At 49.9% G+C, this 23,528-nt stretch overlaps 1 protein-coding gene across 1 annotated transcript; it reads left to right on the top strand.

The window, feature by feature from the left end:
• The first annotated feature begins 5,538 nt into the window (after positions 1–5,538).
• Positions 5,539–23,438, top strand: LOC120920281 (protein S100-A2-like). Its single transcript, XM_040332269.1, has 3 exons — positions 5,539–5,668; positions 15,164–15,307; positions 23,214–23,438. Exons 1-3 carry the CDS (start codon positions 5,663–5,665, stop codon positions 23,352–23,354), a joined length of 291 nt encoding a protein of 96 aa, XP_040188203.1. The 5' UTR covers positions 5,539–5,662; the 3' UTR covers positions 23,355–23,438.
• Positions 23,439–23,528: the final 90 nt, after the last annotated feature.

Here is a 23,528-nt window from a genome sequence, read left to right on the forward strand (position 1 = left end):
TTCCGCCTCAGAGAACTATCAGGATACTCAATCACTTTAGCGTTCAATTTGCAGTCTCCTTTGTTCACATCATGGTTGGAAATTTCTTTCTTTTTTTATTTTTTCCTTTTCTTTTTTTTTTTCTTTCTCCTTTTTTTTCTGAATATATGTGTCGATAAATATACAAAAGGGGACAAAGGGAAAAAAAAAAAAAAAAAAAAAAAAAAAAAAATTCTTAAGTACATAAATAAATACATTAGTGTCCCCTGGCCGAACCAACCCTCATCCCACCCTCAAGCCACCCCCAACCCTTGAACCCGCCCTCCCACCCTCCCCTTTCTCCGGAATTCTGTCTCCTGTTGAATCGCTCTTTGACGTAAGTCTCCTACGCCGTCGTATCTTGGGGCTCATATTTACGCTGGCCGCAAGGGGCGCTTCCATTGATTTACGCGTCGAATATGTAAATGAGCGAGATACGCCGATTCACGAACGTACTTACACCCGTCGCAGTAATCTACGCCGTTTACGTAAGGCGTCGGTCCGGCGTAAGTTTACCCCTCATAAAGCAGGGGTAAGTCATGTTAAGGTATGGACGTCGGAAACGTCTGAACAGCCGTTGTATTTTACGTCGTTTATGTAAGTCGTACGTGAATGGGGCTGGGCGTAGGTTACGTTCACGTCGTACGCATTGAGCCGTCGTATCTTAGGGAGTTTATGCGACGTGATTCTGAGCATGCGCGCGCATGCACCGTTCGATCGGCCATGCGTTTACACGGGGTCACGGTTAATTTCAATACATCACGCCCACTACCTGCCTACTTTGAATTAGGCGGGCTTACGCCGGCCCATTTACGTTAAGCCGGCGCAAATATGGGAGCGAGTGCTTTGTGAATACTCAGCTTGCCTCTCAATGTTACGTCGGCGTAGCGCATATGAGATGCGCTACGCCGGCACAAAGATACGCCAATGTACCTGAATCTGGCCCGAGGTGTCCTGAAAATATAAGTGCAAATAAAAAAAGAAAATGATGGACAGTATTTGGCTGTGTTGATATATAACCTTACAATAATTCACACGCAAGGTGGGGGGGGGGGGGTAAACCACGCCGTTAAGCTTCATATCACCATTCCCCAACTGCTCCCCTTTTAACCCTAGAGGCAGCAGCTAACGGTGCAGCAGGAATTATACAATCCCCCCTGTGAGTCAAGTAAATGGGGCCACACTGTGACTGCGTACAATGCATGCGGTTGCGGCGTCACCGGCGTGGTGGTGTGGCATTTAGAAGGCTGATCTATGTATTGATATATATATTAAATATTTTTTATATTATTATTATTTTTTTCAATAAGAGTCCAGGCCATCCCGTACGAGCCCCCAACCTGTGAGTCCAGGTCATCTTGGCCAACCCCCCAACATAGTTACATAGTTAGTCAGGTTGAAAAAAGACACAAGTCCATCCAGTTCAACCATAAAAAATAATAATAATAATAATAATAATAATAATAATAACATACAATCCCATATACCCAACTCCACACCCACAGTTGATCCAGAGGAAGGCAAAAAACCCCAGCAAAGCGATGATCCAATTTGCTACAGCAGGAAAAAAAATCCTTTCTGATCCCCCGAGAGGCAATCGGATATTCCCCGGATCAACTTTACCAAACCTGTGAGTCCCGGCCATCCCGGACGAGCCCCCAACCTGTGAGTCCAGGCCAACCGGGACGTGCCCCCAACCTGTGAGTCCAGGCCATCTCGGACGAGCCCCCAACCTGTGAGTCCAGGCCATCCCGGACGAGCCCCCAACCTGTGAGTCCAGGCCATCCCGGACGAGCCCCCAACCTGTGAGTCCAGGCCATCCCGGACGAGCCCCCAACCTGTGAGTCCAGGCCATCCCGGACGAGCCCCCAACCTGTGAGTCCAGGCCATCCCGGACGAGCCCCCAACCTGTGAGTCCAGGCCATCCCGGACGAGCCCCCAACCTGTGAGTCCAGGCCAACCCGGACGTGCCCCCAACCTGTGAGTCCAGGCCATCCCGGATGAGCCCCCAACCTGTGAGTCCAGGCCATCCCGGATGAGCCCCCAACCTGTGACTGGACAGTGAAAGGAGAAGCCTCCCAGCGATGAGCTCATCTCTCTGTCACTCTGCTTTCTATGCCTATCAACATTCATTTACTTACACTGCTGATGACGTATTAACGACTGCAGAGCTTTTGCGTCTATTTTATTTGCCGGGAGATCCGCTTTAAGTCCACACTTGAAGTCCTGCAATTGAGGAGAGCTGGAAAACCTAATTTGCCTGTGTCATGTTTGACTTCCCCCCACATTGAGTGCTGCAAATAGAGGGGTCACACGGCAGAGAATCGGGGACCTGTCTAGGCTGAAACTTCTTTTAATGTAGTAAAACAAGGATGACGATGATGATTGTACCTTCAGAGCGTATCTCATATTGAATGGACTAGGAAAGGGTTAATAGACGGTGTCACCTGCCGAGCTCGAGATCATCAGACACGTACTTTGGTAACGGCAAACAGTCCCAATTTATTCCAAGTAAACAGACAAACAGAAAAAAACAGCTCATCTTCAGCAAACAGAAAACACAAGATAGGGGTTTTGGGGTTTCCCGTTGGCTTCAGGGGTCCCAATGAGAAAGGTTTTCACTGCTCAGCAATCGTGACTCAATCCTAAGCTCAGCTCACCCGGCTCACACAGGGGTCCGTCTGTTTCCTCTTCCTTTTCTGAACTCTGCGGCACCGGGGTCAAATCCTTCAGGACTAAAGTCCCTGTAATCGGGGTTTGGAAGCTCTTCCCACCCAAAACTCTTCGAACCAACAAAAATCCAGATCCCTAATAAAGACCTCCAAATCCAGAGTGCTGAAAAACAGTCCTCTCCTCTCCAACTGGACTACCCCCTGCATGGGTGAGAACCCCCCGAGTACGCAACATTGCCTTCAAATCACCAGGAAGCCGACCACTGTGTCCTCAACAACCGATGACTGATGAGCTGTCAGTGGGCTTCACCGCTGACAGCTGAAATTAAAACAAAAGAAACAACAGTGTGCCCCCAGGCCATACAAGGCCCATGCCACAATACCAGACCCTTATCCGAGCAAGCAACCAGGCAGGCTAGGAAAGAGAGGGAACGAGCGAGTGCCCCCTCCTCCTGAACCATACCAGGACATATGCCCTCAACATGGGGGGGGGTGCTTTTGGACGGGGGGCTCTGTGTATACCCCATACTCATTCATATAGGGGTGCAAGTATCTGGGGGGGCCCCTTGTTAAGGGGGCTTCTAGATTCCGATAAGCCCCCCTGCCCGCAGACCCCCACAACCACAGCTCAGGGTTTTGGGGAAGAGACTCTTGTCCCCATCAACATCGGAGCCCCCTTGTCCAAAAAAAAACCCTCCCATGTTGAGGGCATGTGGCCTAGTATGGTTCCTGGCCTGCCAGGCTGCATGCCCGGATATGGGTCTGGTATGGATCCAGGGGGGGACCCCACGCCGTTTATAAAAAAATGTGGAATTGGAAGGGCCCCACACCGTTTTTTTTTTCTCCAGAATTTTCTGTTACCGCCATTCTTTTGTACACATTTCAGCTTTCAGTGGGGAAGCGGAAAGTCATTGGTTGTTAAGGACGCTGCAGGCGGCTTCCCGGCCCGCTCCTTAACTACCAGCTATTCTTGACACAGAATTCAAATTGGTTGAATATCCGAATTCGAATCGTTCCGAAAATTTGGAATTGGTTAGAAAACGAATAAAGGAAACAAATTTCAATGGAATTCGTTAACCATTTCATATCGAGATTCAGATACATTCCGAATAATGAAACATTCGTCTGAATTTACATTCAGGATGAAAGAATTGCAGATGTCCGGCCTCCTCTACCTTATTCATCGGAGGTTTCACCCAAACCCCACCTACAATGTGCCCCAGTGGGACGGCCAGTGGGTGGATTCAGTGGGACGGCCAGTGGGTGGATTCAGTGGGAGGGACCAGTGGTTGAATTCTGTGGGACAGCTAGTGGGCGGATTCGGTGGGAGGGCCAGTGGGTGGATTCAGTGGGATGGGCCAGTGGTTGGATTCAGTGGGACAGCCAGTGGGCAGATTCAGTGGGACGGCCAGTGGGTGGATTCAGTGGGATGGCCAGTGGGCGGATTCAGTGGGACGGGCCAGTGGTTGGATTCAGTGGGATGGCAAGTAGGCGGATTCAGTTGGACGGCCAGTGGGTGGATTCAGTGGGACAGCCAGTGGGTGGATTCAGTGGGGCGGCTAGTGGGTGGATTCAGTGGGACGGCCAGTGGGTGGATTCAGTGGGAGGGACCAGTGGTTGAATTCTGTGGGACAGCTAGTGGGCGGATTCGGTGGGAGGGCCAGTGGGTGGATTCAGTGGGATGGCCAGTGGGCGGATTCAGTGGGACGGGCCAGTGGTTGGATTCAGTGGGATGGCAAGTAGGCGGATTCAGTTGGACGGCCAGTGGGTGGATTCAGTGGGACAGCCAGTGGGTGGATTCAGTGGGGCGGCTAGTGGGTGGATTCAGTGGGACGGCCAGTGGGCGGATTCAGTGGGACGGCCAGTGGTTGGATTCAGTGGGACGGCCAGTGGGTGGATTCAGTGGGACGGCCAGTGGTTGGATTCAGTGGGACGGCCAGTGGGTGGATTCAGTGGGACGGCCAGTGGGTGGATTCAGTGGGACGGCCAGTGGTTGGATTCAGTGGGATGGCCAGTGGGCGGATTCAGTGGGACGGCCAGTGGGTGGATTCAGTGGGACAGCCAGTGGGTGGGCACTGGGGAACTTTGGTGGTCAGGCCTGGGAGGGAGTCCCAGGCCTAAAGCTGTGTAAGCAGCCCAAAAATTTCTGATCGCTGCCCTGGACCCCCCACACATCCGGTGCTCCCAATGGCGGGGGTCCCACGGCAGAGATTCGGGGGCGTGTCTCGGCTGGAACTTTTTTGACTATCCTAATGACAATTAGGAAATGACAAAGATGGCCGCCCCTTCAGAGTGTATTTACAGCCAGAACTTTGTTTGGGATGGGGTAGAAAGGGGTTAATAGACGGCGTCACCCGCGGAGCGCGAGATCATCAGACGGGCACGTTGGTAAAGACAAACAGTCTCTTTTTCTTCCAAGTAAACAAAGAGAGAGAAAAACTTCTCATCTTCCACTAACAGAAAACACGAGACAGTCCAGAACTCTGCAGAACGAGTCGAGGGTTCACCGTCACCATACCGGTCCCCCCCCCCCGGGGTTTAGGGGTTTCCCGTTGGCTTCAGGGGTCCCAATGAGGTTTCCGCAGCCCCCCAACCAAGGCTCAGTCCTAAGCTCAGATCTCCCGGCTCTCTCTCTCTCAGCCAGATGCCAACTGAAAACCAGTCGTCTCCTCTCCACCTGGACCACCCCGGAACCCCCAACCCTGCATGGAGGAGAACCCCTCAACTAGACCTTCAAATTCCCCCCAACCTGAAAATAGTTTTACCAACATTTCAGAGAGTTTGTGATCGGAGCCAATGAGGAGACGAGGACGGGTGATACCCCCACCCCCCAATTCCTCGGCTCATCCCTCATCAGGTGGCTCCCCTGGGTGTGGCGCTGGGCTGTCTGGGTATATATCGGGCATCAAATTGTAACAAATACCATACCGGCTGAATTCTACCCTCTGTCTCCGGAGACTGCCAACATTGAAATGATGGTAAGTGAGACTCTGCTGCTCTCTGTCTGCTCTGTGGGGTGGGTGGTAGCAGTGCCAACGCTCATGGCCAGCTTGGCATGGGGCTCTCCCTTTGGGTTTCCTCTTGTGGGGTCATTGGATGTTCCAGGTTACATTCTCGAAAGACAAGGGTCACCTGTATGGGAGTGGCAGCAGTGCCAACGCTCATGGCCAGCTTGGCATGGGGCTCTCCCTATGGGTTTCCTCTTGTGGGGTCATTGGATGTTCCAGGTTATTTTCTCGATAGGCAAGGGTCACCTGTATGGGAGTGGCAGCAGTGCCAACGCTCATGCCCAGCTTGGCATGGGGCTCTCCCTTTGGGTTTCCTCTTGTGGGGTCATTGGATGTTCCAGGTTATTTTCTCGATAGGCAAGGGTCACCTATATGGGAGTGGGAGCAGTGCCAACGCTCATGCCCAGCTTGGCATGGGGCACTCCCTTTGGGTTTCCTCTTGTGGGGTCATTGGATGTTCCAGGTCACGTTCTCGATAGGCAAGGGTCACCTGCACCGGTGGGCAACATGGGGGTCAGCTGTATTTATAATAATGATATTAATATTACAACATAATAAAACAACAATAGAATAATAACACAGATAAAAATAAAAAAAAACTACAATATTAATAAAAAATAATATTGATAATAATAAAATTAATAATAGTTATTGTAGCAAAAATAATAACAATTATATATAAAAAATATATATTGATAATAATGATATTAATAAAAACAATAATAATGATAATATTTAAAATAAATTTGAAAATAATGATATTAATATTACAACATAATAAAACAACAATAGAATAATAACACAGATAAAACAAAACAAAAAATACAATATTAATAAAAAATAATATTGAAAATAATAAAATTAATAATAATGATCATAGAAATAATAATAACAATTATATATAAAAAAAATATATTGATAATAATGATATTAATAAAAACAATAATAATGATAATATTAAAAATACATTTGAAAATAATGATATTAATATTACAACATAAAACAACAATATAATAATAACTAAGATAAAACAAAAAAAACTACAATATTAATAAAAAATAATATTGATAATAAAAAAATTTATAATAGTTATTGTAGCTAAAAAAAAAAAAAATTATATATAAAAAAAATATATTGATAATAATGATATTAATAAAAACAATAATAATGATAATATTAAAAATAAATTTGAAAATAATGATATTAATATTACAACATAAAACAACAATAGAATAATAACAAAGATAAAACAAAAAAAATACAATATTAATAAAAAATAATATTGATAATAATAAAATTAATAATAATGATCATAGCAATAATAATAACAATTATATATATATATATATATATATATATATATATATATATATATATATATATATATATATATATATATATATATATATATATATATATATATATATAAAATATATATTAATAATAATGATAATAATAAAAACAATAATAATGATAATATTAAAAATAAATTTAATAATAATGGTATTAATATTACAAAAAAATTAAATAAAAAAATAATAAAATAATAATAACAACAACAATAAAAAAAAGTACAGTATTAATAAAATATAATATTGATAATAATAAAATTAATAATAATGATCATAGCAATAATAATAACAATTATATATAAAAAAAAAATATATTGATAATAATGATATTAATAAAAACAATAATAATGATAATATTAAAAATAAATTTAATAATAATGATATTAATATTACAAAAAAATAAAATAAAAAAACAATAAAATAATAATAACAACAACGATAAAAAAAGTACAATATTAATAATAATAAAAACATGGATAATAATAAAAACAACAACTATATATTAAAAATATTGATAATAATGATATTAATATTATAACATAATACAATACTACAACAACGATAATACAATAATAATAAAAAAATACAATATTACTAATAAAAATTCTGATAATAATCATAATAACAAAAAACAATAAAAACAACAACATTTATATAATATTAAAAAAAAATAACAACAACAACAATAATACAATAATAAAAAATACTACAAAATTAATAAAAATATTGATAAAAATAATAATAATAATAATAACAATAATAACAAATATATAATATTACAAAATAATATGTGAGCGCAGCTTACAGGAATCCAAGTCTAATGAGGAGGGCGGAGACTCAGGTGACACATTTTGATCCGATGGAGTGTACACACCATCGGATCGAAATCCGCGCCGAATTCCCATCGCGATGACGTGTCCCGCCGTCGCCGCGATGATCATCGCGGCGACGTGCGCGACGCTGTCATATAAGGAATTCCACGCATGCGAGGGATGGGTTCGGACGGATCGATCCGGTGAGTCTGTACAGATTTGTAAGCATGCTAAGAAATTTTTATCTGCTGGAAATCCGTCGGCCCGAGAAAAATCCACGGATAAATTTCAGCGGATCGATCCTCTCGTGTTTACGGGGCCTTAGTAATCCCGCTCTCTCCCAGTAATCCCGCTCTCCCAGTAATCCCTCTCTCCCAGTAATCCCACTCTCCCAGTAATCCTGCTCTCCCAGTAATCCCGCTCTCCCAGTAATCCCGCTCTCCCAGTAATCCTGCTCTCCCAGTAATCCCACTCTCTCCCAGTAATCCCGCTCTCTCCCAGTAATCCCGCTCTCTCCCAGTAATCCCGCTCTCCCAGTAATCCCACTCTCTCCCAGTAATCCCACTCTCCCAGTAATCCCGCTCTCTCCCAGTAATCCCGCTCTCTCCCAGTAATCCCGCTCTCTCCCAGTAATCCCGCTCTCCCAGTAATCCCGCTCTCTCCCAGTAATCCCACTCTCCCAGTAATCCCGCTCTCCCAGTAATCCCGCTCTCCCAGTAATCCTGCTCTCCCAGTAATCCCACTCTCTCCCAGTAATCCCGCTCTCTCCCAGTAATCCCGCTCTCTCCCAGTAATCCCGCTCTCCCAGTAATCCCACTCTCTCCCAGTAATCCCGCTCTCTCCCAGTAATCCCGCTCTCCCAGTAATCCCGCTCTCCCAGTAATCCTGCTCTCCCAGTAATCCCACTCTCCCAGTAATCCCACTCTCCCAGTAATCCCGCTCTCCCAGTAATCCCGCTCTCTCCCAGTAATCCCGCTCTCCCAGTAATCCCACTCTCTCCCAGTAATCCCGCTCTCCCAGTAATCCCACTCTCTCCCAGTAATCCCGCTCTCCCAGTAATCCCACTCTCTCCCAGTAATCCCACTCTCTCCCAGTAATCCCACTCTCTCCCAGTAATCCCGCTCTCTCCCAGTAATCCCGCTCTCCCAGTAATCCCGCTCTCCCAGTAATCCTGCTCTCCCAGTAATCCCACTCTCCCAGTAATCCCGCTCTCTCCCAGTAATCCCGCTCTCCCAGTAATCCCACTCTCTCCCAGTAATCCCGCTCTCTCCCAGTAATCCCGCTCTCCCAGTAATCCCGCTCTCCCAGTAATCCTGCTCTCCCAGTAATCCCACTCTCCCAGTAATCCCACTCTTCCAGTAATCCCGCTCTCCCAGTAATCCCGCTCTCTCCCAGTAATCCCGCTCTCCCAGTAATCCCACTCTCTCCCAGTAATCCCACTCTCTCCCAGTAATCCCACTCTCTCCCAGTAATCCCGCTCTCCCAGTAATCCCGCTCTCTCCCAGTAATCCCGCTCTCCCAGTAATCCCACTCTCTCCCAGTAATCCCGCTCTCCCAGTAATCCCACTCTCTCCCAGTAATCCCACTCTCTCCCAGTAATCCCACTCTCTCCCAGTAATCCCGCTCTCTCCCAGTAATCCCACTCTCTCCCAGTAATCCCGCTCTCTCCCAGTAATCCCACTCTCCCAGTAATCCCACTCTCTCCCAGTAATCCCGCTCTCCCAGTAATCCCACTCTCTCCCAGTAATCCCGCTCTCCCAGTAATCCCACTCTCTCCCAGTAATCCCTCTCTCCCAGTAATCCCACTCTCTCCCAGTAATCCCTCTCTCCCAGTAATCCCACTCTCTCCCAGTAATCCCGCTCTCCCAGTAATCCCACTCTCTCCCAGTAATCCCGCTCTCCCAGTAATCCCACTCTCTCCCAGTAATCCCGCTCTCCCAGTAATCCCACTCTCTCCCAGTAATCCCTCTCTCCCAGTAATCCCACTCTCTCCCAGTAATCCCTCTCTCCCAGTAATCCCGCTCTCTCCCACTAATCCCTCTCTCCCAGTAATCCCGCTCTCTCCCAGTAATCCCTCTCTCCCAGTAATCCCGCTCTCTCCCAGTAATCTCACTCTCCCAGTAATCCCACTCTCTCCCAGTAATCCCTCTCTCCCAGTAATCCCACTCTCTCCCAGTAATCCCGCTCTCTCCCAGTAATCCCGCTCTCCCAGTAATCCCGCTCTCCCAGTAATCCCACTCTCCCAGTAATCCTGCTCTCCCAGTAATCCCACTCTCCCAGTAATCCCACTCTCCCAGTAATCCCGCTCTCCCAGTAATCCCACTCTCTCCCAGTAATCCCGCTCTCCCAGTAATCCCACTCTCTCCCAGTAATCCCGCTCTCCCAGTAATCCCACTCTCTCCCAGTAATCCCACTCTCTCCCAGTAATCCCACTCTCTCCCAGTAATCCCGCTCTCTCCCAGTAATCCCACTCTCTCCCAGTAATCCCGCTCTCTCCCAGTAATCCCACTCTCCCAGTAATCCCACTCTCTCCCAGTAATCCCGCTCTCCCAGTAATCCCACTCTCTCCCAGTAATCCCGCTCTCCCAGTAATCCCACTCTCTCCCAGTAATCCCTCTCTCCCAGTAATCCCACTCTCTCCCAGTAATCCCTCTCTCCCAGTAATCCCACTCTCTCCCAGTAATCCCGCTCTCCCAGTAATCCCACTCTCTCCCAGTAATCCCGCTCTCCCAGTAATCCCACTCTCTCCCAGTAATCCCGCTCTCCCAGTAATCCCACTCTCTCCCAGTAATCCCTCTCTCCCAGTAATCCCACTCTCTCCCAGTAATCCCTCTCTCCCAGTAATCCCGCTCTCTCCCACTAATCCCTCTCTCCCAGTAATCCCGCTCTCTCCCAGTAATCCCTCTCTCCCAGTAATCCCGCTCTCTCCCAGTAATCTCACTCTCCCAGTAATCCCACTCTCTCCCAGTTATCCCTCTCTCCCAGTAATCCCACTCTCTCCCAGTAATCCCACTCTCTCCCAGTAATCCCTCTCTCCCAGTAATCCCGCTCTCCCAGTAATCCCGCTCTCTCCCAGTAATCCCGCTCTCTCCCAGTAATCCCACTCTCTCCCAGTAATCCCGCTCTCTCCCAGTAATCCCACTCTCCCAGTAATCCCACTCTCTCCCAGTAATCCCGCTCTCCCAGTAATCCCACTCTCTCCCAGTAATCCCGCTCTCCCAGTAATCCCACTCTCTCCCAGTAATCCCTCTCTCCCAGTAATCCCACTCTCTCCCAGTAATCCCACTCTCTCCCAGTAATCCCGCTCTCCCAGTAATCCCACTCTCTCCCAGTAATCCCACTCTCTCCCAGTAATCCCGCTCTCCCAGTAATCCCACTCTCTCCCAGTAATCCCGCTCTCCCAGTAATCCCACTCTCTCCCAGTAATCCCGCTCTCCCAGTAATCCCACTCTCTCCCAGTAATCCCTCTCTCCCAGTAATCCCACTCTCTCCCAGTAATCCCTCTCTCCCAGTAATCCCGCTCTCTCCCACTAATCCCTCTCTCCCAGTAATCCCGCTCTCTCCCAGTAATCCCTCTCTCCCAGTAATCCCGCTCTTTCCCAGTAATCTCACTCTCCCAGTAATCCCACTCTCTCCCAGTAATCCCTCTCTCCCAGTAATCCCACTCTCTCCCAGTAATCCCACTCTCTCCCAGTAATCCCTCTCTCCCAGTAATCCCGCTCTCCCAGTAATCCCGCTCTCTCCCAGTAATCCCGCTCTCTCCCAGTAATCCCACTCTCTCCCAGTAATCCCGCTCTCTCCCAGTAATCCCACTCTCCCAGTAATCCCACTCTCTCCCAGTAATCCCGCTCTCCCAGTAATCCCACTCTCTCCCAGTAATCCCGCTCTCCCAGTAATCCCACTCTCTCCCAGTAATCCCTCTCTCCCAGTAATCCCACTCTCTCCCAGTAATCCCTCTCTCCCAGTAATCCCACTCTCTCCCAGTAATCCCGCTCTCCCAGTAATCCCACTCTCTCCCAGTAATCCCGCTCTCCCAGTAATCCCACTCTCTCCCAGTAATCCCGCTCTCCCAGTAATCCCACTCTCTCCCAGTAATCCCACTCTCTCCCAGTAATCCCTCTCTCCCAGTAATCCCGCTCTCTCCCACTAATCCCTCTCTCCCAGTAATCCCGCTCTCTCCCAGTAATCCCTCTCTCCCAGTAATCCCGCTCTCTCCCAGTAATCTCACTCTCCCAGTAATCCCACTCTCTCCCAGTAATCCCTCTCTCCCAGTAATCCCACTCTCTCCCAGTAATCCCACTCTCTCCCAGTAATCCCTCTCTCCCAGTAATCCCGCTCTCCCAGTAATCCCTCTCTCCCAGTAATCCCACTCTCCCAGTAATCCCGCTCTCCCAGTAATCCCACTCTCCCAGTAATCCCACTCTCTCCCTGTAATCCCACTTTCTCCCAGTAATCCCACTCTCCCAGTAATCCCACTCTCCCAGTAATCCCACTCTCTCCCAGTAATCCCACTCTCCCAGTAATCCCGCTCTCTCCCAGTAATCCCGCTCTCCCAGTAATCCCGCTCTCCCAGTAATCCCGCTCTCTCCCAGTAATCCCACTCTCCCAGTAATCCCACTCTCTCCCTGTAATCCCACTCTCTCCCAGTAATCCCACTCTCCCAGTAATCCCACTCTCCCAGTAATCCCACTCTCTCCCAGTAATCCCGCTCTCCCAGTAATCCCACTCTCCCAGTAATGCCGCTCTCCCAGTAATCCCACTCTCTCCCAGTAATCCCACTCTCCCAGTAATCCCACTCTCTCCCAGTAATCCCACTCTCCCAGTAATCCCACTCTCCCCCAGTAATCCCGCTCTCCCAGTAATCCCACTCTCCCAGTAATCCCACTCTCTCCCAGTAATCCCACACTCTCCCAGTAATCCCACTCTCTCCCAGTAATCCCACTCTCCCAGTAATCCCACTCTCTCCCAGTAATCCCACTCTCCCAGTAATCCCACTCTCCCAGTAATCCCACTCTCTCCCAGTAATCCCACTCTCCCAGTAATCCCACTCTCTCCCAGTAATCCCACTCTCCCAGTAATCCTGCTCTCCCAGTAATCCCGCTCTCTCCCAGTAATCCCGCTCTCCCAGTAATCCCGCTCTCTCCCAGTAATCCCACTCTCTCCCAGTAATCCCGCTCTCCCAGTAATCCCGCTCTCCCAGTAATCCCACTCTCTCCCAGTAATCCCCCTCTCCCAGTAATCCCGCTCTCCTAGTAATCCCACTCTCTCCCAGTAATCCCGCTCTCTTAGTAATCCCGCTCTCCCAGTAATCCCGCTCTCCCAGTAATCCCGCTCTCTCCCAGTAATCCCGCTCTCCCAGTAATCCCGCTCTCTCCCAGTAATCCCACTCTCTCCCAGTAATCCCACTCTCTCCCAGTAATCCCGCTCTCCCAGTAATCCCGCTCTCCCAGTAATCCCGCTCTCTCCCAGTAATCCCACTCTCTCCCAGTAATCCCGCTCTCTCCCAGTAATCCCGCTCTCTCCCAGTAATCCTGCTCTCTCCCAGTAATCCCACTCTCTCCCAGTAATCCCGCTCTCCCAGTAATCCCACTCTCTCCCAGTAATCCCGCTCTCTCCCAGTAATCCCGCTCTCCCAGTAATCCCGCTCTCCCAGTAATCCCACTCTCTCCCAGTAATCCCGCTCTCCCAGTAATCCCGCTCTCTCCCAGTAATCCCGCTCTCCCAGTAATTCCGCTCTCTCCCAGTAATCCCGCTCTCTCCCAGTAATCCCGCTCTCTCCCAGGAATCCCGCTCTCTCCCAGTAATCCCGCTCTCTCCCAGTAATCCCGCTCTCCCAGTAATCCCGCTCTCTCCCAGTAATCCCTCTCTCACAGTAATCCCGCTCTCTCCCAGTAATCCCGCTCTCCCAGTAATCTCTCTCTCTCCCAGTAATCCCGCTCTCCCAGTAATCCCGCTCTCCCAGTAATCCCGCTCTCTCCCAGTAATCCCGCTCTCCCAGTAATCCCACTCTCTCCCAGTAATCCCGCTCTCCCAGTAATCCCGCTCTCTCCCAGTAATCCCGCTCTCCCAGTAATTCCGCTCTCTCCCAGTAATCCCGCTCTCTCCCAGTAATCCCACTCTCTCCCAGTAATCCCACTCTCTCCCAGTAATCCCGCTCTCCCAGTAATCCCACTCTCTCCCAGTAATCCCGCTCTCCCAGTAATCCCGCTCTCTCCCAGTAATCCCGCTCTCCAAGTAATTCCGCTCTCTCCCAGTAATCCCGCTCTCTCCCAGTAATCCCACTCTCTCCCAGTAATCCCGCTCTCCCAGTAATCCCACTCTCTCCCAGTAATCCCGCTCTCCCAGTAATCCCGCTCTCCCCCAGTAATCCCACTCTCTCCCAGTAATCCCACTCTCTCCCAGTAATCCCACACTCTCCCAGTAATCCCGCTCTCCCAGTAATCCCGCTCTCTCCCAGTAATCCTGCTCTCCCAGTAATCCCACACTCTCCCAGTAATCCCACTCTCTCCCAGTAATCCCGCTCTCTCCCAGTAATCCCGCTCTCTCCCAGTAATCCCACTCTCTCCCAGTAATCCCGCTCTCTCCCAGTAATCCCACTCTCCCAGTAATCCCACTCTCCCAGTAATCCCGCTCTCCCAGTAATCCCCCTCTCTCCCAGTAATCCCGCTCTCTCCCAGTAATCCTGCTCTCCCAGTAATCCCACACTCTCCCAGTAATCCCACTCTCTCCCAGTAATCCCACTCTCTCCCAGTAATCCCACTCTCTCCCAGTAATCCCACACTCTCCCAGTAATCCCGCTCTCCCAGTAATCCCGCTCTCTCCCAGTAATCCTGCTCTCCCAGTAATCCCACTCTCTCCCAATAATCCCACTCTCTCCCAGTAATCCCGCTCTCTCCCAGTAATCCCGCTCTCTCCCAGTAATCCCACTCTCTCCCAGTAATCCCACTCTCTCCCAGTAATCCCGCTCTCTCCCAGTAATCCCGCTCTCTCCCAGTAATCCCGCTCTCTCCCAGTAATCCCGCTCTCCCAGTAATCCCGCTCTCTCCCAGTAATCCCACTCTCTCCCAGTAATCCCGCTCTCTCCCAGTAATCCCGCTCTCTCCCAGTAATCCCGCTCTCTCCCAGTAATCCCGCTCTCCCAGTAATCCCACTCTCTCCCAGTAATCTCACTCTCTCTCAGTAATCCCGCTCTCTCCCAGTAATCCCGCTCTCTCCCAGTAATCCCGCTCTCTCCCAGTAATCCCGCTCTCCCTAGGGGATCTCGGTGGGATCACTGAGTTTATAATCTGTTCTCTCTCCAGGAAAGTAAACTGACGGTGGAGGAAATCATGGCGCTGATGGTGATGAAATTTGAAAGTTACGCCTCTAAGAGCAGCGGAGACAAAAACACGCTGTGCACCGAGGAGCTGAGTCACATGACCCCCGCCGAGTTCCCCACACTCTGCGTAAGTCAGGACACCCCACAGGGCGGCCAATCACATCGCTACATTTGTCTCCATTGTGGGAGGGGCAGAGACACAAACTACTGCAGGAAATCCCCCCATTGTGGGAGGGGCAGAGACACAAACTACTGCAGGAAATCTCCCCATTGTGGGAGGGGCAGAGACACAAACTACTGCAGGAAATCTCCTCATTGTGGGAGGGGCAGAGACACAAACTACTGCAGGAAATCTCCCCATTGTGGGAGGGGCAGAGACACAAACTACTGCAGGAAATCTCACCATTGTGGGAGGGGCAGAGACACAAACTACTGCAGGAAATCTCCCCATTGTGGGAGGGGCAGAGAGACAAACTACTGCAAGAAATCTCCCCATTGTGGGAGGGGCAGAGAGACAAACTACTGCAGGAAATCTCACCATTGTGGGAGGAGCAGAGACACAAACTACTGCAGGAAATCTCCCCATTGTGGGAGGGGCAGACACACAAACTACTGCAGGAAATCTCACCATTGTGGGAGGGGCAGAGACACAAACTACTGCAGGAAATCTCCCCATTGTGGGAGGGGCAGAGACACAAACTACTGCAGGAAATCTCACCATTGTGGGAGGAGCAGAGACACAAACTACTGCAGGAAATCTCACCATTGTGGGAGGGGCAGAGACACAAACTACTGCAGGAAATCTCTCCATTGTGGGAGGGGCAGAGACACAAACTACTGCAGGAAATCTCACCATTGTGGGAGGGGCAGAGACACAAACTACTGCAGGGAAATCTCCTCATTGTGGGAGGGGCAGAGACACAAACTACTGCAGGAAATCTCCCCATTGTGGGAGGGGCAGAGACACAAACTACTGCAGGAAATCTCCTCATTGTGGGAGGGGCAGAGACACAAACTACTGCAGGGAAATCTCCTCATTGTGGGAGGGGCAGAGACACAAACTACTGCAGGAAATCTTCCCATTGTGGGAGGGGCAGAGACACAAACTACTGCAGGAAATCTCCCCATTGTGGGAGGGGCAGAGACACAAACTACTGCAGGAAATCTCCCCATTATGGGAGGGGCAGAGACACAAACTACTGCAGGAAATCTCCCCATTGTGGGAGGGGCAGAGACACAAACTACTGCAGGAAATCTCCCCATTATGGGAGGGGCAGAGACACAAACTACTGCAGGAAATCTCCCCATTGTGGGAGGGGCAGAGACACAAACTACTGCAGGGAAATCTCCTCATTGTGGGAGGGGCAGAGACACAAACTACTGCAGGAAATCTTCCCATTGTGGGAGGGGCAGAGACACAAACTACTGCAGGAAATCTCCCCATTGTGGGAGGGGCAGAGACACAAACTACTGCAGGAAATCTCCCCATTATGGGAGGGGCAGAGACACAAACTACTGCAGGAAATCTCCTCATTGTGGGAGGGGCAGAGACACAAACTACTGCAGGAAATCGCATTGTGGGAGGGGCAGAGACACAAACTACTGCAGGAAATCTCCCCATTGTGGGAGGGGCAGAGACACAAACTACTGCAGGAAATCTCACCATTGTGGGAGGGGCAGAGACACAAACTACTGCAGGGAAATCTCACCATTGTGGGAGGGGCAGAGACACAAACTACTGCAGGAAATCTCCCCATTGTGGGAGGGGCAGAGACACAAACTACTGCAGGGAAATCTCCCCATTGTGGGAGGGGCAGAGACACAAACTACTGCAGGAAATCTCCCCATTGTGGGAGGGGCAGAGACACAAACTACTGCAGGGAATCTCACCATTGTGGGAGGGGCAGAGACACAAACTACTGCAGGAAATCTCCTCATTGTGGGAGGGGCAGAGACACAAACTACTGCAGGAAATCTCCTCATTGTGGGAGGGGCAGAGACACAAACTACTGCAGGAAATCTCATCATTGTGGGAGGGGCAGAGACACAAACTACTGCAGGAAATCTCCCCATTGTGGGAGGGGCAGAGACACAAACTACTGCAGGAAATCCCCCCATTGTGGGAGGGGCAGAGACACAAACTACTGCAGGGAAATCTCACCATTGTGGGAGGGGCAGAGACACAAACTACTGCAGGAAATCTCATCATTGTGGGAGGGGCAGAGACACAAACTACTGCAGGAAACCTCCCCATTGTGGGAGGGGCAGAGACACAAACTACTGCAGGGAAATCTCCTCATTGTGGGAGGGGCAGAGAGACAAACTACTGCAGGAAATCTCCTCATTGTGGGAGGGGCAGAGACACAAACTACTGCAGGAAATCTCCTCATTGTGGGAGGGGCAGAGACACAAACTACTGCAGGAAATCTCCCCATTGTGGGAGGGGCAGAGACACAAACTACTGCAGGGAAATCTCCTCATTGTGGGAGGGGCAGAGACACAAACTACTGCAGGAAATCTCAATATTGTGGGAGGGGCAGAGACACAAACTACTGCAGGAAATCTCCCCATTGTGGGAGGGGCGGAGACACAAACTACTGCAGGAAATCTCCCCATTGTGGGAGGGGCAGAGACACAAACTACTGCAGGAAATCTCCCCATTGTGGGAGGGGCAGAGACACAAACTACTGCAGGAAATCTCACCATTGTGGGAGGGGCAGAGACACAAACTACTGCAGGAAATCTCCTCATTGTGGGAGGGGCAGAGACACAAACTACTGCAGGAAATCTCCCCATTGTGGGAGGGGCAGAGACACAAACTACTGCAGGAAATCTCCCCATTGTGGGAGGGGCAGAGACACAAACTACTGCAGGAAATCTCCTCATTGTGGGAGGGGCAGAGACACAAACTACTGCAGGGAAATCTCCTCATTGTGGGAGGGGCAGAGACACAAACTACTGCAGGAAATCTCACCATTGTGGGAGGGGCAGAGACACAAACTACTGCAGGGAAATCTCCTCATTGTGGGAGGGGCAGAGACACAAACTACTGCAGGAAATCTCCTCATTGTGGGAGGGGCAGAGACACAAACTACTGCAGGAAATCTCCCCATTGTGGGAGGGGCAGAGACACAAACTACTGCAGGAAATCTCATCATTGTGGGAGGGGCAGAGACACAAACTACTGGGGGAAATCTCACCATTGTGGGAGGGGCAGAGACACAAACTACTGCAGGGAAATCTCCTCATTGTGGGAGGGGCAGAGACACAAACTACTGCAGGAAATCTCCCCATTGTGGGAGGGGCAGAGACACAAACTACTGCAGGAAATCTTGTCATTGTGGGAGGGGCAGAGACACAAACTACTGCAGGAAATCTCCCCATTGTGGGAGGGGCAGAGACACAAACTACTGCAGGAAATCTCATCATTGTGGGAGGGGCAGAGACACAAACTACTGCAGGGAAATCTCCTCATTGTGGGAGGGGCAGAGACACAAACTACTGCAGGAAATCTCCCCATTGTGGGAGGGGCAGAGACACAAACTACTGCAGGAAATCTCCTCATTGTGGGAGGGGCAGAGACACAAACTACTGCAGGAAATCTCCTCATTGTGGGAGGGGCAGAGACACAAACTACTGCAGGAAATCTCCCCATTGTGGGAGGGGCAGAGACACAAACTACTGCAGGAAATCTCACCATTGTGGGAGGGGCAGAGACACAAACTACTGCAGGAAATCTCCTCATTGTGGGAGGGGCAGAGACACAAACTACTGCAGGAAATCTCACCATTGTGGGAGGGGCAGAGACACAAACTACTGCAGGAAATCTCCCCATTGTGGGAGGGGCAGAGACACAAACTACTGCAGGAAATCTCCCCATTGTGGGAGGGGCAGAGACACAAACTACTGCAGGAAATCTCATCATTGTGGGAGGGGCAGAGACACAAACTACTGCAGGGAAATCTCCTCATTGTGGGAGGGGCAGAGACACAAACTACTGCAGGAAATCTCCCTATTGTGGGAGGGGCAGAGACACAAACTACTGCAGGAAGTCTCACCATTGTGGGAGGGGCAGAGACACACACTACTGCAGGGAAATCTTCCCATTGTGGGAGGGGCAGAGACACAAACTACTGCAGGAAATCTCCTCATTGTGGGAGGGGCAGAGACACAAACTACTGCAGGAAATCTCCCCATTGTGGGAGGGGCAGAGACACAAACTACTGCAGGGAAATCTCCCCATTGTGGGAGGGGCAGAGACACAAACTACTGCAGGAAATCTCACCATTGTGGGAGGGGCAGAGACACAAACTACTGCAGGAAATCTCCCCATTGTGGGAGGGGCAGAGACACAAACTACTGCAGGAAACCTCCCCATTGTGGGAGGGGCAGAGACACAAACTACTGCAGGAAATCTCCTCATTGTGGGAGGGGCAGAGACACAAACTACAGCAGGGAAATCTCACCATTGTGGGAGGGGCAGAGACACAAACTACTGCAGGAAATCTCATCATTGTGGGAGGGGCAGAGACACAAACTACTGCAGGAAATCTCATCATTGTGGGAGGGGCAGAGACACAAACTACTGCAGGGAAATCTCCCCATTGTGGGAGGGGCAGAGACACAAACTACTGCAGGAAATCTCACCATTGTGGGAGGGGCAGAGACACAAACTACTGCAGGAAATCTCCTCATTGTGGGAGGGGCAGAGACACAAGCTACTGCAGGAAACCTCCCCATTGTGGGAGGGGCAGAGACACAAACTACTGCAGGAAATCTCATCATTGTGGGAGGGGCAGAGACACAACTACTGCAGGAAATCTCCCCATTGTGGGAGGGGCAGAGACACAAACTACTGCAGGAAACCTCCCCATTGTGGGAGGGGCAGAGACACAAACTACTGCAGGGAAATCTCCCCATTGTGGGAGGGGCAGAGACACAAACTACTGCAGGAAATCTCCTCATTGTGGGAGGGGCAGAGACACAAACTACTGCAGGAAATCTCCCCATTGTAGGAGGGGCAGAGACACAAACTACTGCAGGAAATCTCCTCATTGTGGGAGGGGCAGAGACACAAACTACTGCAGGAAATCTCCCCATTGTAGGAGGGGCAGAGACACAAACTACTGCAGGAAATCTCCCCATTGTGGGAGGGGCAGAGACACAAACTACTGGGGGAAATCTCACCATTGTGGGAGGGGCAGAGACACAAACTACTGCAGGAAATCTCACCATTGTGGGAGGGGCAGAGACACAAACTACTGCAGGAAATCTCACCATTGTGGGAGGGGCAGAGACACAAACTACTGCAGGGAATCTCCCCATTGTGGGAGGGGCAGAGACACAAACTACTGCAGGGAATCTCCCCATTGTGGGAGGGGCAGAGACACAAACTACTGCAGGAAATCTCACCATTGTGGGAGGGGCAGAGACACAAACTACTGCAGGGAAATCTCCTCATTGTGGGAGGGGCAGAGACACAAACTACTGCAGGAAATCTCCCCATTGTGGGAGGGGCAGAGACACAAACTACTGCAGGAAATCTTGTCATTGTGGGAGGGGCAGAGACACAAACTACTGCAGGAAATCTCCCCATTGTGGGAGGGGCAGAGACACAAACTACTGCAGGAAATCTCATCATTGTGGGAGGGGCAGAGACACAAACTACTGCAGGGAATCTCCCCATTGTGGGAGGGGCAGAGACACAAACTACTGCAGGAAATCTCCTCATTGTGGGAGGGGCAGAGACACAAACTACTGCAGGAAATCTCCCCATTGTGGGAGGGGCAGAGACACAAACTACTGCAGGAAATCTCCCCATTGTGGGAGGGGCAGAGACACTAACTACTGCAGGAAATCTCCCCATTGTGGGAGGGGCAGAGACACAAACTACTGCAGGAAATCTCCCCATTGTGGGAGGGGCAGAGACACAAACTACTGCAGGAAATCTCCTCATTGTGGGAGGGGCAGAGACACAAACTACTGCAGGAAATCTCCTCATTGTGGGAGGGGCAGAGACACAAACTACTGCAGGAAATCTCCCCATTGTGGGAGGGGCAGAGACACAAACTACTGCAGGAAATCTCACCATTGTGGGAGGGGCAGAGACACAAACTACTGCAGGAAATCTCCTCATTGTGGGAGGGGCAGAGACACAAACTACTGCAGGAAATCTCACCATTGTGGGAGGGGCAGAGACACAAACTACTGCAGGAAATCTCCCCATTGTGGGAGGGGCAGAGACACAAACTACTGCAGGAAATCTCCCTATTGTGGGAGGGGCAGAGACACAAACTACTGCAGGAAGTCTCACCATTGTGGGAGGGGCAGAGACACAAACTACTGCAGGAAATCTCCCTATTGTGGGAGGGGCAGAGACACAAACTACTGCAGGAAGTCTCACCATTGTGGGAGGGGCAGAGACACACACTACTGCAGGGAAATCTTCCCATTGTGGGAGGGGCAGAGACACAAACTACTGCAGGAAATCTCCTCATTGTGGGAGGGGCAGAGACACAAACTACTGCAGGGAAATCTCCCCATTGTGGGAGGGGCAGAGACACAAACTACTGCAGGAAACCTCCCCATTGTGGGAGGGGCAGAGACACAAACTACTGCAGGAAATCTCCTCATTGTGGGAGGGGCAGAGACACAAACTACAGCAGGGAAATCTCACCATTGTGGGAGGGGCAGAGACACAAACTACTGCAGGAAATCTCATCATTGTGGGAGGGGCAGAGACACAAACTACTGCAGGAAATCTCATCATTGTGGGAGGGGCAGAGACACAAACTACTGCAGGGAAATCTCCCCATTGTGGGAGGGGCAGAGACACAAACTACTGCAGGAAATCTCACCATTGTGGGAGGGGCAGAGACACAAACTACTGCAGGGAAATCTCCCCAGTGTGGGAGGGGCAGAGACACAAACTACTGCAGGAAATCTCCTCATTGTGGGAGGGGCAGAGACACAAGCTACTGCAGGAAACCTCCCCATTGTGGGAGGGGCAGAGACACAAACTACTGCAGGAAATCTCATCATTGTGGGAGGGGCAGAGACACAACTACTGCAGGAAATCTCCCCATTGTGGGAGGGGCAGAGACACAAACTACTGCAGGAAACCTCCCCATTGTGGGAGGGGCAGAGACACAAACTACTGCAGGGAAATCTCCCCATTGTGGGAGGGGCAGAGACACAAACTACTGCAGGAAATCTCCTCATTGTGGGAGGGGCAGAGACACAAACTACTGCAGGAAATCTCCCCATTGTAGGAGGGGCAGAGACACAAACTACTGCAGGAAATCTCCTCATTGTGGGAGGGGCAGAGACACAAACTACTGCAGGAAATCTCCCCATTGTAGGAGGGGCAGAGACACAAACTACTGCAGGAAATCTCACCATTGTGGGAGGGGCAGAGACACAAACTACTGCAGGAAATCTCATCATTGTGGGAGGGGCAGAGACACAAACTACTGCAGGAAATCTCACCATTGTGGGAGGGGCAGAGACACAAACTACTGCAGGGAAATCTCACCATTGTGGGAGGGGCAGAGACACAAACTACTGCAGGAAACCTCCCCATTGTGGGAGGGGCAGAGACACAAACTACTGCAGGAAATCTCCCCATTGTGGGAGGGGCAGAGACACAAACTACTGCAGGAAATCTCACCATTGTGGGAGGGGCAGAGACACAAACTACTGCAGGGAAATCTCACCATTGTGGGAGGGGCAGAGACACAAACTACTGCAGGAAACCTCCCCATTGTGGGAGGGGCAGAGACACAAACTACTGCAGGGAAATCTCCTCATTGTGGGAGGGGCAGAGACACAAACTACTGCAGGAAATCTCCCCATTGTGGGAGGGGCAGAGACACAAACTACTGCAGGAAATCTCCCCATTGTGGGAGGGGCAGAGACACAAACTACTGCAGGGAAATCTCCCCATTGTGGGAGGGGCAGAGACACAAACTACTGCAGGAAATCTCACCTATAAAAAAATAAACTGAAAATGTTTTCTTAATTCCGTTTTTCAGACGGTCGCCAAGAAGGATGAGATCGTGAAGGAAATCATCGGGAAGATGGACGCCAACAACGACAAAAGGGTGACCTTCGAGGAATTCATGTCTTTCTCGTCTTCTTTGGCCTCGTTCATAAGGGACAACATGAAGGAGTAGCGCCCTCCTGAGCGCAGGGGGCGGGGCAATAGTTACTGAATTCAGCGATTGTGCGATTCTTCAATAAAAGTAAAAAAGACTTCATCTCATCTGCAATTTTTGAGCAAAAAAAAAAAAAGTGTAAAATTATTTTATTGGTCGATTTCTCTGACTTCATATGGAAGTAGCCAATCG

This window comes from Rana temporaria, chromosome 13 (genome assembly GCF_905171775.1).
Source record: "Rana temporaria chromosome 13, aRanTem1.1, whole genome shotgun sequence".
Lineage (NCBI taxonomy): Eukaryota > Metazoa > Chordata > Amphibia > Anura > Ranidae > Rana > Rana temporaria.

Bases quoted from the DNA above. Each gene is read 5' to 3' on its own strand.
- LOC120920281 (XM_040332269.1), top strand. The intron at 15,308-23,213 runs GTAAGTCAGGAC...TCCGTTTTTCAG, and splicing joins CCGAGTTCCCCACACTCTGC to ACGGTCGCCAAGAAGGATGA.